The 14,511-nt window shown below is 42.3% G+C and overlaps 1 protein-coding gene across 1 annotated transcript; it reads left to right on the top strand.

Annotated features, from left to right (window-relative positions):
- The first annotated feature begins 5,515 nt into the window (after window positions 1-5,515).
- On the top strand, window positions 5,516-13,127 carry dmbx1a (diencephalon/mesencephalon homeobox 1a). The gene is made up of 5 exons (XM_047588509.1): window positions 5,516-5,799; window positions 9,260-9,429; window positions 9,667-9,845; window positions 10,401-10,791; window positions 10,904-13,127. Exons 2-5 carry the CDS (start codon window positions 9,276-9,278, stop codon window positions 11,341-11,343), a joined length of 1,164 nt encoding a protein of 387 aa, XP_047444465.1. The 5' UTR covers window positions 5,516-5,799; window positions 9,260-9,275; the 3' UTR covers window positions 11,344-13,127.
- Window positions 13,128-14,511: the final 1,384 nt, after the last annotated feature.

The raw sequence follows: 14,511 nt of genomic DNA, 5'->3' as shown, positions 1-14,511 counted from the left end.
TATTACCCTTAGCTTTTGGGGGCAAGGACACATTTGGAGGATTCTAATATCCCAGCATGCGCTGCATCCGTCATTGTGAAAGGACTATTTCCATGACAATCTAGTAGGAAATAAATGCACTTTACCTAAAACTTCAGAGAACTATAGATTCACATTTGTTGTGTGTAATTATCTTTCACATGAGCATCAAACCCGGGAATTCTACAAATATTTAACATGCGAGCGAACAAAAAAATGATAAAACTGCTGATGAGCAAACAGCAGGTTAATGCAGGATGAAGAGGACGGGGGGAAAAAAGATCCACGCAAAAAAAAGAAAGAGCTTTTTAAAGAGGACCATTTGTAAAACAAGGAGTTTAAAGCCAGATTATAGGCCAACAATGACACAATCCCTTATGTTCATTCCTGTAATACGCTGTGAAGAAGAGGATTTATACTTTATTGTGGTGGAATGCATCAAGCCTGCCTCACGTCTCCTTCTGCGTCTGCCTGCCTCTTTGGGAAACATTTTCCTCCTCCTGAGGCCAGGTGTAATCCCCACATGAAGGAAACAGAGATGCCTTCAGCCAGCTGCTGATCAGCCTTATAATGGTTCAAGCATTGTGAGTGATACCACCAGAGGGAAAATTCCTTCAATCCAGTCTAAAGCGTTTACTCCACAACGGCTGGCTTTGCACAGAGTGACGCTTGGTTTGGGTGGCTGCTCGTCGGATCTCTCCCTGACTTCTCTCCTCGTCTCCTGGTCTGAGTTGGATTGCATTGGATTGTCTTAATTGTCTCTAATGACTAAACTGTCCCAACTATTTGCTTCATTAGCTCCGTGTTAGCTCTATTAGGGAGCAACGGAGCCGAAGAGGAGAAGGTAATTGAGGGTGTTAATGAAGGCAACATGCTGAATGTGTTGGAAAGTAAGAGTGTGATGCTTCTACTTTTGACACCTTTGACAAATTAGTTGGGCATTTTACTTTGAAAGGGCCTAGAATGAATGACAACACTGTTTACCACCAATGCTGCAGGTACCCACCTAATCTCGCCTCCTATCCTTCAGAGCTCTGTCTTAAACTGCGAGCTCTCAGTCGGCTAAACTAAGTCGGCCAGCTCCAGATTAGGGCCTGATTGTCCGCAGAGGAGCCGATACGGTGGGATTTTCTATAGTAAAGATAGATGTCTGAGAGGTAGCGAAGAGATTCTGGCTTTGCAGAGGAGCTTTAGCTTTGTCATTGCTGCTAAGATTTGGCCTTATGAACCCATTTCTTTAATTGGAGGAAAAACCCTGAGCAAAGCAGGGAACACACCCAGTGTCAGGAAGGGTCACAAAAACTCTCTCACTGTCTTTAATCCACAGAGTGGCGCGGGTGATGATTCAAATGGTAAATGCTCAATGACAGCTGAATACCAGCTCCATGACAATGTGCATCTACTTCCTCCCTGGAATGTTTTAGCACCTCATTTTACAACATGTTATTGAAACATTTTTGCCTTTACTCACTGGTAAATAACAGAAATTTGGACCTTGGACCCAGGACCTTGCAATCCCTGTACAGCATAGGTGCGTCAATCATCAGACCACTGTGGAGCCCCTGAACCTAATCATTCAAACAAAGGTGAAACGATTAGCACTCAGAACAACATAGTGATTTGTGTGAGAGACAACCCATTGTCTTGGCGTCGCTTCTGACACGAAAATGTGTTTCAATGACAAACGGTTGAGATGTTTAAAATGTACAGTCAAGTGAGTGCAGTCAAGTGAGTGCAGATTATGCAGGTATGGGCTAAAAGAATGGTTTACACTTTCAGGAACAGCAATGAAATCATTTTTTTAGTTGTTTTTGAGTACAAATTGTTTTTGCATTTTTATTTTAAGATCTTTGGAAATCCTCACGACCTTTAGAATAATGCAGTTATATACTCCAAACCTTCACCTGAAATTAAAACCTCCCATCAGGCTGACTGACAGGGCTTTGAGTGCACTGAGTGACCCTGATAATCAGCTACATCTATTGCTCTTTTGTGATTATTAGTCTGTTTTCATTTATGCTTAGATTGGCTCTGCTTTAATTCTTGCGTGTTTTGAATGAATATTCCTGCGACTATAATACCACATGTGAGATAAAGTTGGATTTCTTGCACACAGATGTATCCGTGTCTGTCATCTCCACTCATCTTCACGCCCTCTGCACAGCCCCTCGTGTTTTCTTATCGAAGTCACGCATTAGTGAACTTCATACTCGGTTTGATGACCGCGCCAGGCCTTATTAATTTTCTCACCGCACTATTAATAATTTTCTCGCCAGCATGAACGCACTTGCATTGTGGATGCGCATGTATGTGGGTTGTGGTCCATTACACTCGAGCAGTTAACACACGAAGCCTCCTGCAGGTGAAAGCTTGTCACTATTATTTATTTCTTCCAGGAAACTTCAGCCCTCCCTGTATGATCTCTCAGTTCAATCCCAGAGTGAGATTTTTTTCCTCCAACAGTCTCTTGTTTTTTTGATTTTTTTTTCTCTCATTCTCTGCCACTCTCTCCAGTTTTTCCTTCTTTTTTTTTTCCAACACATAGGTGGATTAAGGCAGAGGGGCTTTTGTTTAGATAAAGCGAAGGATTAGGGAGAGATTTGCCCCCATAAAGTTGTGGGCTTGATGGGCCTTTTATCCCTGCATGTCCCTAAAGCTGTGTTGCCTCTGGATTAGGACTATACAATGGGGCCCCTTGTGCAGAGGGATCCGGGCCAGAGAGAGGGAGAGAGAGAGACGAGAGAAGGCAAGGAGAAGAAATGAGACAGAGGGATTGAGACAAGGGAGAAAAGAGAGCAACAAGAAAGAGAGAAGGGGATGGACGGAGGGAAAAAGAGGGGGAATTATCCAGCTTTCAGAGGAAACTGACAGGTTGAAAACTTTTAGAGGAGGGATTTGCTGAGGAGATCCTGAGATCTTGTCACCAATAAAAGGGATTTCAGGAGGATTCAGAAGCAGGCGCTGACAATGAAACCACAAAAATTGTTGCCGTCTCTTTAAACTCATTTATCTAGCATATTTTCTTAAAGGAAATAACCGGGGAAGCAAGTCTTACTGTGGAAGGGCTGCTAATAACGTGTCTAAGAAGTGGCTCCTGGCAAATTGCTTTGTTATTCTTGTCAAAAAGGTCTCCTGCAAGAAGTCGATTTTAAACTACACATCAAAATGATTAATTGCTGTGGGATGAACAGATGCTGAAATACCCTTGAATGGTGCAGGGGAGGCTGAGGCTTGCTGGATTGCAGACCTAATATATTCATGAAGTTGCAGAAACATCATTAAGAGTATTAATTAGCTATTAGGAGGCAGAATTCGGCCGCATTAAAGATCAGATTGTTCTTCATCAAATAAAGCAGAAAGGAGATGGACAACTTTATTTATATAAATTATGCAATCAGAAGAATTCTGCAAAAGGAGGAGACCAAAAAGGAAATCAATAAAGAAACAGAAATCATTCGGACCCAGACGTTTTAACCTAAATGAAGCGGTTACTCACTGTTTGGGGTCGGGTGAGGTTATGGGACTTCAGAGGGGGAAATCATTAAATTCACATTTTTGAAATTTCACGTTCCTGATCATGTTGGGGTCAATGTGGCTGGGGACAGGGGTAAGGGGAGTTGTTTCCTTTAAGCCCTTCAGATGCGCTGGACAGCTCTAGTCGCTCTAAGGAGCTTTAGGTGGAGAGGCGCTGAGAAGAAACTCTTTCTCGCTTTAATTGCTTTAGAGACGGTCCTCACAAAGAGACAGTGGCCAGATTTACCTCCCGTTTAAGTTCTTATTTCCATTGGTTCACAAGTTAATCCTCTTTCTTTCTCAGACCTCGGAGAAAACCGGAGTGATGGGAGCCTACCAGGGCGACGCAACCGGAGAGACACACGAGTTTTTCCAAGGCGAGGAAAAAGACTTTGAAGCAAAAAAGAAAAAAAAAAGAAGAAAAAGAAAAAAGAAAAAAACTTTTAGGTGGCTGAAAAGACAGATTTTAAATGGGTGGGTGGATAAAAGTATAACAGTTAAATAATAATAATAATTCGCATTTTTATGCATCTTTGAATAAAAAAACAAAAAACAAAACAAAACAGCTAACTGAAAATGTTCCGGTTCAATTTATCAGAACTCATCTATTATAACAGAACACACGTCCCGTGTTGTTGCTTCTTGTTCAGTCGCACATTTTTTATTTCTCCCTCTGCGTTTATTTTCTATATATAGACGTTTAATTTTATATGCCAAAATTCTAATTCAACCAAAACAAAAATTATTTTCGTGTATATTAATGGTCCTTAATATTTAAAAAGATTTTTTTTAACCTAGACTTAATATCCCCAGGATTTATTTTAAGAAATATTTATTTTATTTTCTATAAAACATGCGGCACAGAGTTAGCTCCTAACTTTCAAGTGACCCGTGTAAACTTTATGATAGACGTCCACAAACCGCTGATTGTCCTTAAACTGTCTCTTCACCTGGATGCAGATGTGCTTTAATATGTGCCAGGACGCGTTGACATTAATATTTTTCATTCCATGAAATCCTTTGTCTGAGGAACGTGGTCAGAGATAAAACTGCGTTATAGGCCAAGCACTTTCCCAGCGAATCACCCAACAAAATATGCAAGCTTTACATTAAAAGGCTACTTGGCGCTGCCCTTAATTCCCTACCTAAACGGTTTTGCTCCGCGAGAAGAAATCTTCTCTAAAAACCCTTCAAGAAGAGAAGGGCATTATTGCCCTAATCCTCTTACCCGCAGTCATTTTAAGACAGGGGTTTTTGGAGGCTGAGATGGCGTCTTGTCTTCCCTATCCCATCCCAAATCCTTCCAGGCCGGGACAGAGTCTAAAGGCAGCACCCTGGCATCTATTAGCCATCTCCCTAAAGTCTCTTTACCTCTTTCTCCTCCAGTGGCATGGAGAAAAAGCCGAAATGCAAACAAACTATAGCTCGGTTTCTTTCCCTCACGAGAACTGAGAAAACACAATCGGATTCGTGCACCAAGTGCAGACAAGCCGTGTGAGGATGGAGAAACCTGGGAAACACATATTTTACGCATGCATATAAAAAGGCTCACCTCACATGTGAAAGCTTAAAATTAGTTATATATATTAGATATATTCTGTCTAATTCACCATCATGTTACATGGTACGGACTTCTTGAGGATTCGATCTACGCGAATATAACATTTTGCGTATTTATCACAATTCAGTTTATAAAGAAAGTACCTTTGTTCTGCTTTATTGACTTCAAATGTTGTCAAAATACTAAACTCTTAACATTTCTGGTTTGTTTATCACTTACAGCAAAAACAGAAAAAAAAATGTGTGTAGCAGACATGTGGGGGAGATTTCAGACATAATGTGCTTAAATTGATGATATTTGAAAATAGCTCCGGACGCCAGCGCACCGACGCGCAGCTGGACCATCAGCTAGTTGACTGACAGCTGGGAGAGCCAATGGGAAGCCCGCGTGACCCCCGCGGGGCTCTCCTTAAAATCCCTCCACCGGGATCTGGCGCACCAGCAGATGGCGGCTTCCCACTTCTGCGCGAGACGCGGAGAAATCACCACGAGAGGAGCAGGAGGAGCGCGAGCGAAGCAACAGACTGGATGACTTTTACTCTGAGCCTGCTGTTATCTCAGCGAGGGACCAAAGGGCGGAAAAGTAGGAACCACAGCGACTAACAGCCGCTGAAAGAGCCGAGGAGAAACCCGAAGAAGTACAGGAGCTTTGATTCTTTCTTCTGTCTGTGCACGAAGTGACAGAAAAGAAGACAGACTGCGCAAGAGGTAAAAACTCGGCTCTCGGATTCTAAAGTATTTATCCTTCACAATTAAATTTTTTATAAATGGTGTTTTAAAAGGGTGCTTCAATATTTTCAACTTTTTTAAAAAAAAAAAACAGCCGTAGCCTATATTTATTATTCGCAATCTCCAATTTGAGAAAAAGAAAAGTAGAAATTGCAAAGCCAGCGGAGTTTTATGTGTTTGTAAAATAAATATATATATAGGTCAAAATGTTGAAAAAAAAGTCAAAATGTCAAAACGAGCTAATGTTTGTAGCAAAGTTGTTATTTTTCTTTTTTTTTAAAACTGTCAACTCGTTGGGAAAAACAGCACATCAGTTAACTATTTCAATTTCCGTTTGTGCATCCAAATTCATAACAGCATTACAAAACAATACTAAATAAAACAAAAGTAAAATTCTCGTTTGAGCTTATTCTTTAACCGGCCCACATTTTTAATATTTACACATGACATTACTAAAATAACAGCTAAGGCTCCACGAGCTTTGATTCTTTTGGTTACAAACGTGACTCCCATCTCTTCGGGAAGGAAACTCTATTAATAAAAACTCAGATTTATTTATTATTATTTATTCCTCTATTTATTATTATATATTTTTATTTGGTCGCTATTATTATTATTATTATTATTATTATTATTATTATTATTATATATTTTTCTTTTATCACCATTATTATTAGTAGTAGTACAGTTCTGTTTTTCAGACAGATGACAAAATGCATATTGTGTCATTGTAATTTGGGATCTTACAATAACTACGCAGATTCGACAAATGATGCTCTGAAGTCTCTTTAAATTTAAATCTGGCCTCTGCATAACAAATGGCCTTCATAATAACAGCTCAGGGAAAAATCAAAGATGTTCCTCTCCCTCTGACATTTTACACTAGTGACACAGCAAAGAGCAGATTGTCAGGTCGACTCGTGCCCCTGAGGGCGGTTAGCAAATAACATTTTTCCTAATTTAGTCGGATCAAAGAGTTGCACTGTACATGTCAATTTACATAATGACGGTTTGATAATCGAAGCATTGAGCAGGGCAGCCAGGAGGGCCCAGTGCCTGGAGCACAGGGAGGCTTATGAATGACAATACTAGCTCTGACAGGTTCACGGTGATGAGCTATTGTGCAGAATTATCATATGGGCAGGAGGGTATAATCAGAGATACTGTAGTAAATTTAAAAGGCAATTATAGTAAAGTTTACAGCTAAAAAGTTTACCTGCGTGGAAATCAAACCATGTAGCTGAGATCAATATAAGGTAAAAAGATGAGATTAAAATGTTTTACTTTGTCAAACTTCCACTAGTGCTTGATGGCACGTGTAAACAAATATGATGTTTACAGATGCATGATGATTTCCTACGAAGTTTGTGTGATTTGATTCTTTATCCGATTTAAACAGACGCCTTTAACTTCAGAGAAAACATTCACACACGGAAAGAAAAAGAAAAAAACAGGAAAGAAACGCAGTTGAGGAAAATCGCTGGCCCATTACTGAAACGCGCACGCACGCACGCGCACACGCAGGGACTCATGCGCGCATGCACAGCAGCCACCCGGTCCCACTGTACGTCCGTCCGTGTCAGCGTTGATGATAAATGGAGGGCCTCGCAGTCGAAACCTATTTGCACTTCCATTAGACGGGGAGCCAAATGGGGATCAACATGCATATTTTTACCCGCGGAGAAGCCATACATCTCAGCCAAAACGTTGCCCCGGGGCGATAGGATAAGAGGCCGCCAGAGAGGGGAAGGGGAGGGTGAACGGGGAAGGGGAGGGAAGGGGGGGTGCCCATTCAACTCAAATACTTGGGGGAGTAAAGTAAATGTTTAGCGAAGCACCTTCTGTCCCGGCGAATTAAACTATTCCCCACTGCCCTCTGATCACATTCATCAGCCGCCGCAGCCACTTAATAGGCTGGGAATGGGCACTGCGGGCATCACATGCACGCGCACAGGCACAGGCACACACACAGACTCACAGGACAGACTCTATGTAGTGCACTAAAAACTGCGAAATAAGAAAGACCACCCAGTCTTGTCTGTTTTATGAGAACTATTTATGATAGTCTTCTGACATATTATCATTAGCTAGCCTATATTTTTCGTTGTAATTTCCCAAATACAATAACTTTAAATTAAGATTTTATTTCTATAACAATCGTCAAGTCACAATCAAAACATGTCAACCATTACTAGGTGAAAGAACATGACCTTATTCAAATTCTCCATAAAGTTTTTCTTTTTCCGTCAGAATGTTTGGATGTAATTTAATATGTTTATAGACTACAGGACGTCTATAGATATATCCAGAATTATTGGCCATTAGCTGTGAGCGCATGCTGATTTGGTGCTATATTGACCCATTTGTTTACACTTAAACTGCAAAACAATAGACGAATAAATCGCCGCAAACCGGTCTAATTAGTAAAAATAACAATCTATTTCGCTAACATTACATTTTCAGTTTAAGTGCAAGAACGTAGCCAGTTCCCAGGATACATACCTGTCATAGCGCAGAAAGATTTATATCTTTTCCCTGTGGTCCTCCTGTAATAGTTATAATAACTGTTTGGGCCTCCGAGATATCCCCTCCTGTCAGCCTCCTTGGTACTAATACATATCTAATCGTGTCCTCAAGCGCTACATCTATGAAAATCGCGGTCGTGAAGGAGAACTACAAAATAGAGGTTTGCTGCCTTGTGAAAGAGTGGATGTTTTTCTTAGAGATGAATCCATAGCATACGTGTCTTTAAAACGGACTGTATCTAGATCTACGTGTTTACTATAACTGGTAAAAATAAATAAATGAAATAAAAAATGAACGACATGCAACGACCGTCGTGAACTTGCCTGCTAAAATTTAATTTCAGACCTAAAATAGCACAGTCACTAAAACTGCACCGCACTCGACGAGAATAACATTTCCACGATCTCAGCCTATTAAAAAATAATCCTGCTGCCCGGTTGGTTTTTTCCACCGAGACCCGTAACAAATCAGCTTATATCATTTTCCAACACATTTCATCAACGCCTTGATCTGTCACAGCAACGTTTTCAATGGGGATTTAGGTTCTCCGGGAGCACAGAAACGATGTGAATAAATTCATGAATAAGGCATCTGTCACGGTTCATTATGGGAACCAGTGATAATTACCCCAATTAAAAGCCCTTTGTATAATTAATGGATTGAACAGAGCGATAATTGGATGTTAATGGATAACACTTTAGTCTGAGTGCGCGCATTAAAATCTATTGGCCCTTGAGCGCGTGGGTTTGCCGTCATTTCCTAATAAGAAGCTCGCCAGAGACCGGAGTCAACAGACGTTAGTGACACGATCAATGCTCGTCCAACAGTAGAGCCAGGCACCCTCCTGAAATCTCTCCTTCTCCTCTCAGCGCTTCACCTGAAGCTCACCATTATCCCCTCTTTTTGTCCGCAGGTAGCGGCCCGTCGCCATGCAGCACTACGGGGTGAACGGCTACTCCCTGCACGCCATGAACTCCCTCAGCGCCATGTACAACCTGCACCAGCAGGCCGCACAGCAGGCGCAGCACGCGCCTGACTACCGGCCGTCCGTGCACGCGCTCACGCTTGCCGAAAGACTAGCAGGTAATTGAACGCACGCGCTCACAGGCACGGGCTGCTGCACCCAATATAACACTCACCCAATTAGCGTCAAACTATTGATTTTTTTTTTTCTTCCTGTAGAGGACTTATACGTATCTTTAATAAATAAGGAAAGTATTCCAAAGGGCTACTAACACGTGTAAGCTGTCATGTTAGCTCCACGTCGAGTAAAATAAAACTTGCCGTGTGTTTTCTCTTCCAACGGCTGCGCATTTCAAGACATCATCCTGGAGGCTCGCTACGGCTCTCAGCACCGCAAACAGCGCCGCAGCCGCACGGCCTTCACCGCACAGCAGCTGGAGGCGCTGGAGAAGACTTTCCAGAAGACCCACTACCCGGACGTGGTGATGCGGGAACGACTGGCCATGTGCACCAACCTGCCGGAGGCCCGAGTTCAGGTAATTCAAGAAACAACTCCTCGATATTATGATTCTCACTAAAAAAAAAAAAAAAAAAAAAGAAAGAAAATGACGAGGCCGCCGTTTTGTCACACTGCCTTGTACATTCACTACTACCGACTATTTAGCCATTAGTCATTCATGTTTTAGGTATAATGTTCTTATGTTTTGAGGTGACGAATTTATTAAGTAATTTGAACCAAAATAATAATAAAAAAAATATGCTCTCTAAAAATAGATATATGTTTACCCAAAATCCACTTTTAAACATCCTTTAAAATATTGATTAGCATTTTAAAAACTCAAACTTTATTTTTAGGGAGTATTATGATACGACTAAACAAGCCTTTAAATTATGGCTGCACAAAAGAAATTTTAGGTTTTTTCGACCGAATCTTACTTTCAGGCCACTACTCCAGTTTCACTGGTGGCTGAAGTTTAATTATGACAGTTTGTTTTAATACTGCTCTCACATTGCTACCAGAGTTTTATTCCTGGTCTTTATTGTCAGATTGTGCTGTCTCTGAATCTTCTCGTGTCTCCTCTTGCCATCAGGTTTGGTTCAAAAATCGCAGGGCAAAGTTTCGTAAGAAGCAGCGTAGCCTCCAGAAGGAGCAGCTCCAGAAGCAGAAGGAGGCGTCAGGGGAAGGAGGGAGCGAGAAAGAGGACGCGCCTGCCTCCACCACTATCCTACCTGACACCCAGCTTCCCCCTTCATCCTCCTCCTCATCCTCCTCTTCCCTGGAGACGGAGATCCGTCCTGTACCGCTGGACATGGAGCTGAACGTCACGTCAGCAGAACATTCAGGCAGCGAGTCAGCGACAGAGGATAATACCACAGATAAGGAGGACGAGAGTAAATGTCAGAGGGAGGAGATGAAGTGTGAGCGGCCGGTGACACCTGGGGACATCTCCCCGAGTTGCAAACGACTCAGTCCTAAACCAGGTAAGAACACTGACCATGTTCAGAATACCTTTTTCATTTTTGCAAACTGAATTAATTCATCAACTGACATATAATGAATATATAAACTTACCAGAACTTCCTCTGTGCACAGATTCTCCCCTGGTCTCTCCATCAGTGACGCCCTCCTCCTCCAGCAGCAGCTTGGCCGGCGCTGGTCCTCTCTCCCAGAGTCACTCTTACTCTTCCTCCCCCCTCAGCCTGTTTCGTCTGCAGGAACAGTTCCGCCAACACATGGCTGCCACCAACAACCTGGTCCACTACCCTGCTTTCGACCTCGCCGCCCCGTCTTCACTTCCCTACCTAGGAATGAATGTTAACATGCCGCCCGCCCCACTGGGCTCTCTGCCATGCCAGTCCTACTACCAGTCCCTGTCCCATCACGCTCAGCAGGTGTGGAACAGCCCGCTGCTGCAGGCGTCTGCTGCGGGCGGCCTCACCAGCCACAACAGCAAGACCACCAGCATCGAGAACCTGCGTCTGAGGGCCAAACAGCACGCTGCCTCGCTGGGACTGGACACGATGTCTAACTGAGGATCAGACTGTGTAGGGGACAGTGTAACCTACATCAGAGCCTCAGCTGGCACGTCACCCCCATTTTACTGCGAGTCCGTGTGACTCTGATAGCTCTTTAGGAACAACATACGGATGTCTTCTCCAGGCATACAGGATGTCCGAAAATAAAACGCACCAACATGCACCTACACATCTCCATTCAACCCCTCTCTAAGACCGACCAAACTCCCACGAGTTATTTGACTCCCCACAGCTTCTGTTGCAGCTCAAGGCCCAAAAGTTCATCCCTTGGAAAAGAAACTCACTTCTAAAGGAAGACGCAATGATTCAAGTGAATGTCACATCCTGAAGGACAATGGACATATTCCATCAAAATATGATGTTTCAAACAGACATGTAATGCTGGACTGTCTGAACATTACACTAATTTAAAAAAAAAAAAAAAAGAATGAAAATGATGTGAACAGCTGTTGATGGATGCACTCAGTTTAAAAGACAATGCAAATGATGTTTACAAGAATAATGTGAATAAATGAGGCACTTTGGAAGGAATTAGGCTTGTTGGCCAGGAGGGAAAAGATGTTTCACTTGTGCAGTAAAGAGACATTTCAATTAAGCAATGTGGTTATGTACATAGCATGTACTACATACAATAAGAGCACATAAATAAAAATAAACCCATGTTGTCCTCAACAGCATAATTACAAGTGACTAATTTACCAGTTAAATGGCCAGTAATATGCCACTTTGTACAGAGCCTGACTTGATAATGAGAAAATGATTTCAGTGACTAAATTCTCAGAGCTTTTAATTACATTTTGCCCTAGGCCGAGGGAGTCGGGGCAAATGCAATTACGAACATGCATACCATTTAAAGCCGCCTTTACGAATTCAAAAGGTCTGTACGCCACAACGGTCGATTAAGGCAGCCACGTGACACGCAACATCCCCTCACATCGAGCTGATCATTTTCTGCAGACAGGAAATGATGGGAAACACATGAGGACTTTTAGTTAGATGTTGTCTTGACTCGTCTCAGCATTTATTCTGGCCTTAATATTCTCTTGAGGAAACATGCAGCTTTTCATTGAGCGTCACACTGACTGTTAGCACTTCATGAGGAGGATCACAGACATCTGATGTTTTCCGTTAATGCCTCCTGGATTATAATGTCTTCAAAGGGGGAAAAAAAGCACATTATTTTAATATGTAAAGTACGAAAAAAAAAAGTCTATCTATTAATGTTTACTGGTAAGGTAATTGTAAAGTTCCTATTATGTTGTATAATTGATAATGGACTCAGATAAAATTAGCTGTCGGATTGTAAGATTGTATTTGCTGAGCTCACTGGCAGCCCTGTCTACGCCTCTTCCTCTCTCGGTCGTCTGTGTGCTGCTCCTGGGTTGAATTGTTATCCAAAGTGTATCCGTTTCTTTTCAGGAATTAACCTGAAAGAAGGAATTAAACACATTTTGGATTTTTTGGGAGGCGAGGAAAACCACCTCTAATTTGTAATCAATCCTGACAGAGAGTTCCAAGCGAAAATATTTCCGCGAGTAATCGAGCCGAGTCCTGTGTGTACTGCTGTCTTGACTCTATTTGAGTTCTGTTGTTGTTTCTAATGGTGTTCCCCCGACTGTTTCTGTCCAGCTACTTGGTCCAGTGGTAGATAGATTAATGACGGTGGAGGAGAGAGTGACGGGACCATCAGCAGTGTTGTTTCCTTTGCTCCTCCCAATAATGTAGACTTGAAACTAGTGTTGTTGTAAAATAACTGCAAATAAAAACATTGCTTGAAGATCTTTATAATGAACACATGTCTCTCTGTCTGTGCTCAAGAGAAAGTTCTTAAACAACCTGGATTTAGAAATGAATCGAGTAGATAATAAGATTTATGTTTATATGTTTTCATCCACCTCCAGGTATTAAATAAACTATAACGCTTATTAATTTAGTGTTAAAGCTCATCCTTGACAAGTTGCTGCAAGTTTTACTTTTAAGGTGGTGCTTCTTCAACTTTTTTCTCAAAAATGAAGCAACACTGATCATGACAAAAAAATGACCAAGACCATGAAAGAGCGCGGACAAAATCAAATTAAAAAATGCACAAAAAGTGCATGCAAATTTGCAACAAGACAAAGAGGAGGGGAGGAAAGCAAGACACAAAAAGAACAATGTAATCTGTAATATCTGAAAAATAAAAAGCAGCGTGGAGACATAAGGCATCCCCAATGAATAAGCAGGCCATTATCCTGAAGAATGACGGCCTGGGGCGGTGATTATGCTGCTATTATATCTTTAACAGCATGGTTTGTCAAAACGCACAGACCCCCACCCAACCTTGCTCACACACACACACACACACACACACACACACACACACACACAGACACACACACACACACACACAAACATGCAGGGCAACCGGGCATCTCTGCTACATCATCTAAAAACACGCGTCCTTGCTCTTCCCACGGTAAACTTAACATGTACCGTTAGTGCATCGCCCCGGTGTTTTGACATTGTTCTGCTGTTAATTGAATCGGCCTTGAACATGTATTTTCCTCCCTGCATGTGTGTGGGTGTAAATAACTAATGCGCCCGCGCTGATGAATGAATGACCGCTCTCCAAAAAATCGGATAGAAGGGGATAATGATCCTAGCAGATTAGCAGTGTTAATGTGAGTGTAACACCTCACCTCAACCTTGTTGTGTTTTATTACACCACACACTCTCCTGTCCTCAGCCAAGGGCGTCCCGATGTGTGACTGATAAGACTGTGGCGCGGATACGCACCCAAACCCAATGTCCTTGTTATCCAGAGGAGGAATCTGTCCAGGTACATGGCAGGATTTCCTCCCAAGGGGCTCCGGACCAGAGAACATAACAACACTCCTTGTTCCAAATGTTCCCTCTTTTCTTAACACCCATCCCCCCTCCCCCCCAATGCACACTCGCACACACCCTGGGGGCTGAACAGGGATTGCTTGATTGTAGCGCTGCAGGGTCAAGTGTGTTGAGCCCTTGATGCTGGATCAGGTGCTTCCATCTCTCACACTTAGGGCTGTATATTCACCACTAAAGCCATAACTGCCTATTTGTAGACACACACACACACACACACAAACAGATCTCCATCTACTTTCCTTTAAGCAAGTGATGGTATGTGCAAATCCATCACCCAAT

This window comes from Mugil cephalus, chromosome 7 (genome assembly GCF_022458985.1).
Source record: "Mugil cephalus isolate CIBA_MC_2020 chromosome 7, CIBA_Mcephalus_1.1, whole genome shotgun sequence".
Classification (NCBI taxonomy): domain Eukaryota; kingdom Metazoa; phylum Chordata; class Actinopteri; order Mugiliformes; family Mugilidae; genus Mugil; species Mugil cephalus.
The sequence above is the reverse complement of the archived record's forward strand: the minus strand, read 5'-3'. Positions and strand labels throughout refer to the sequence as shown.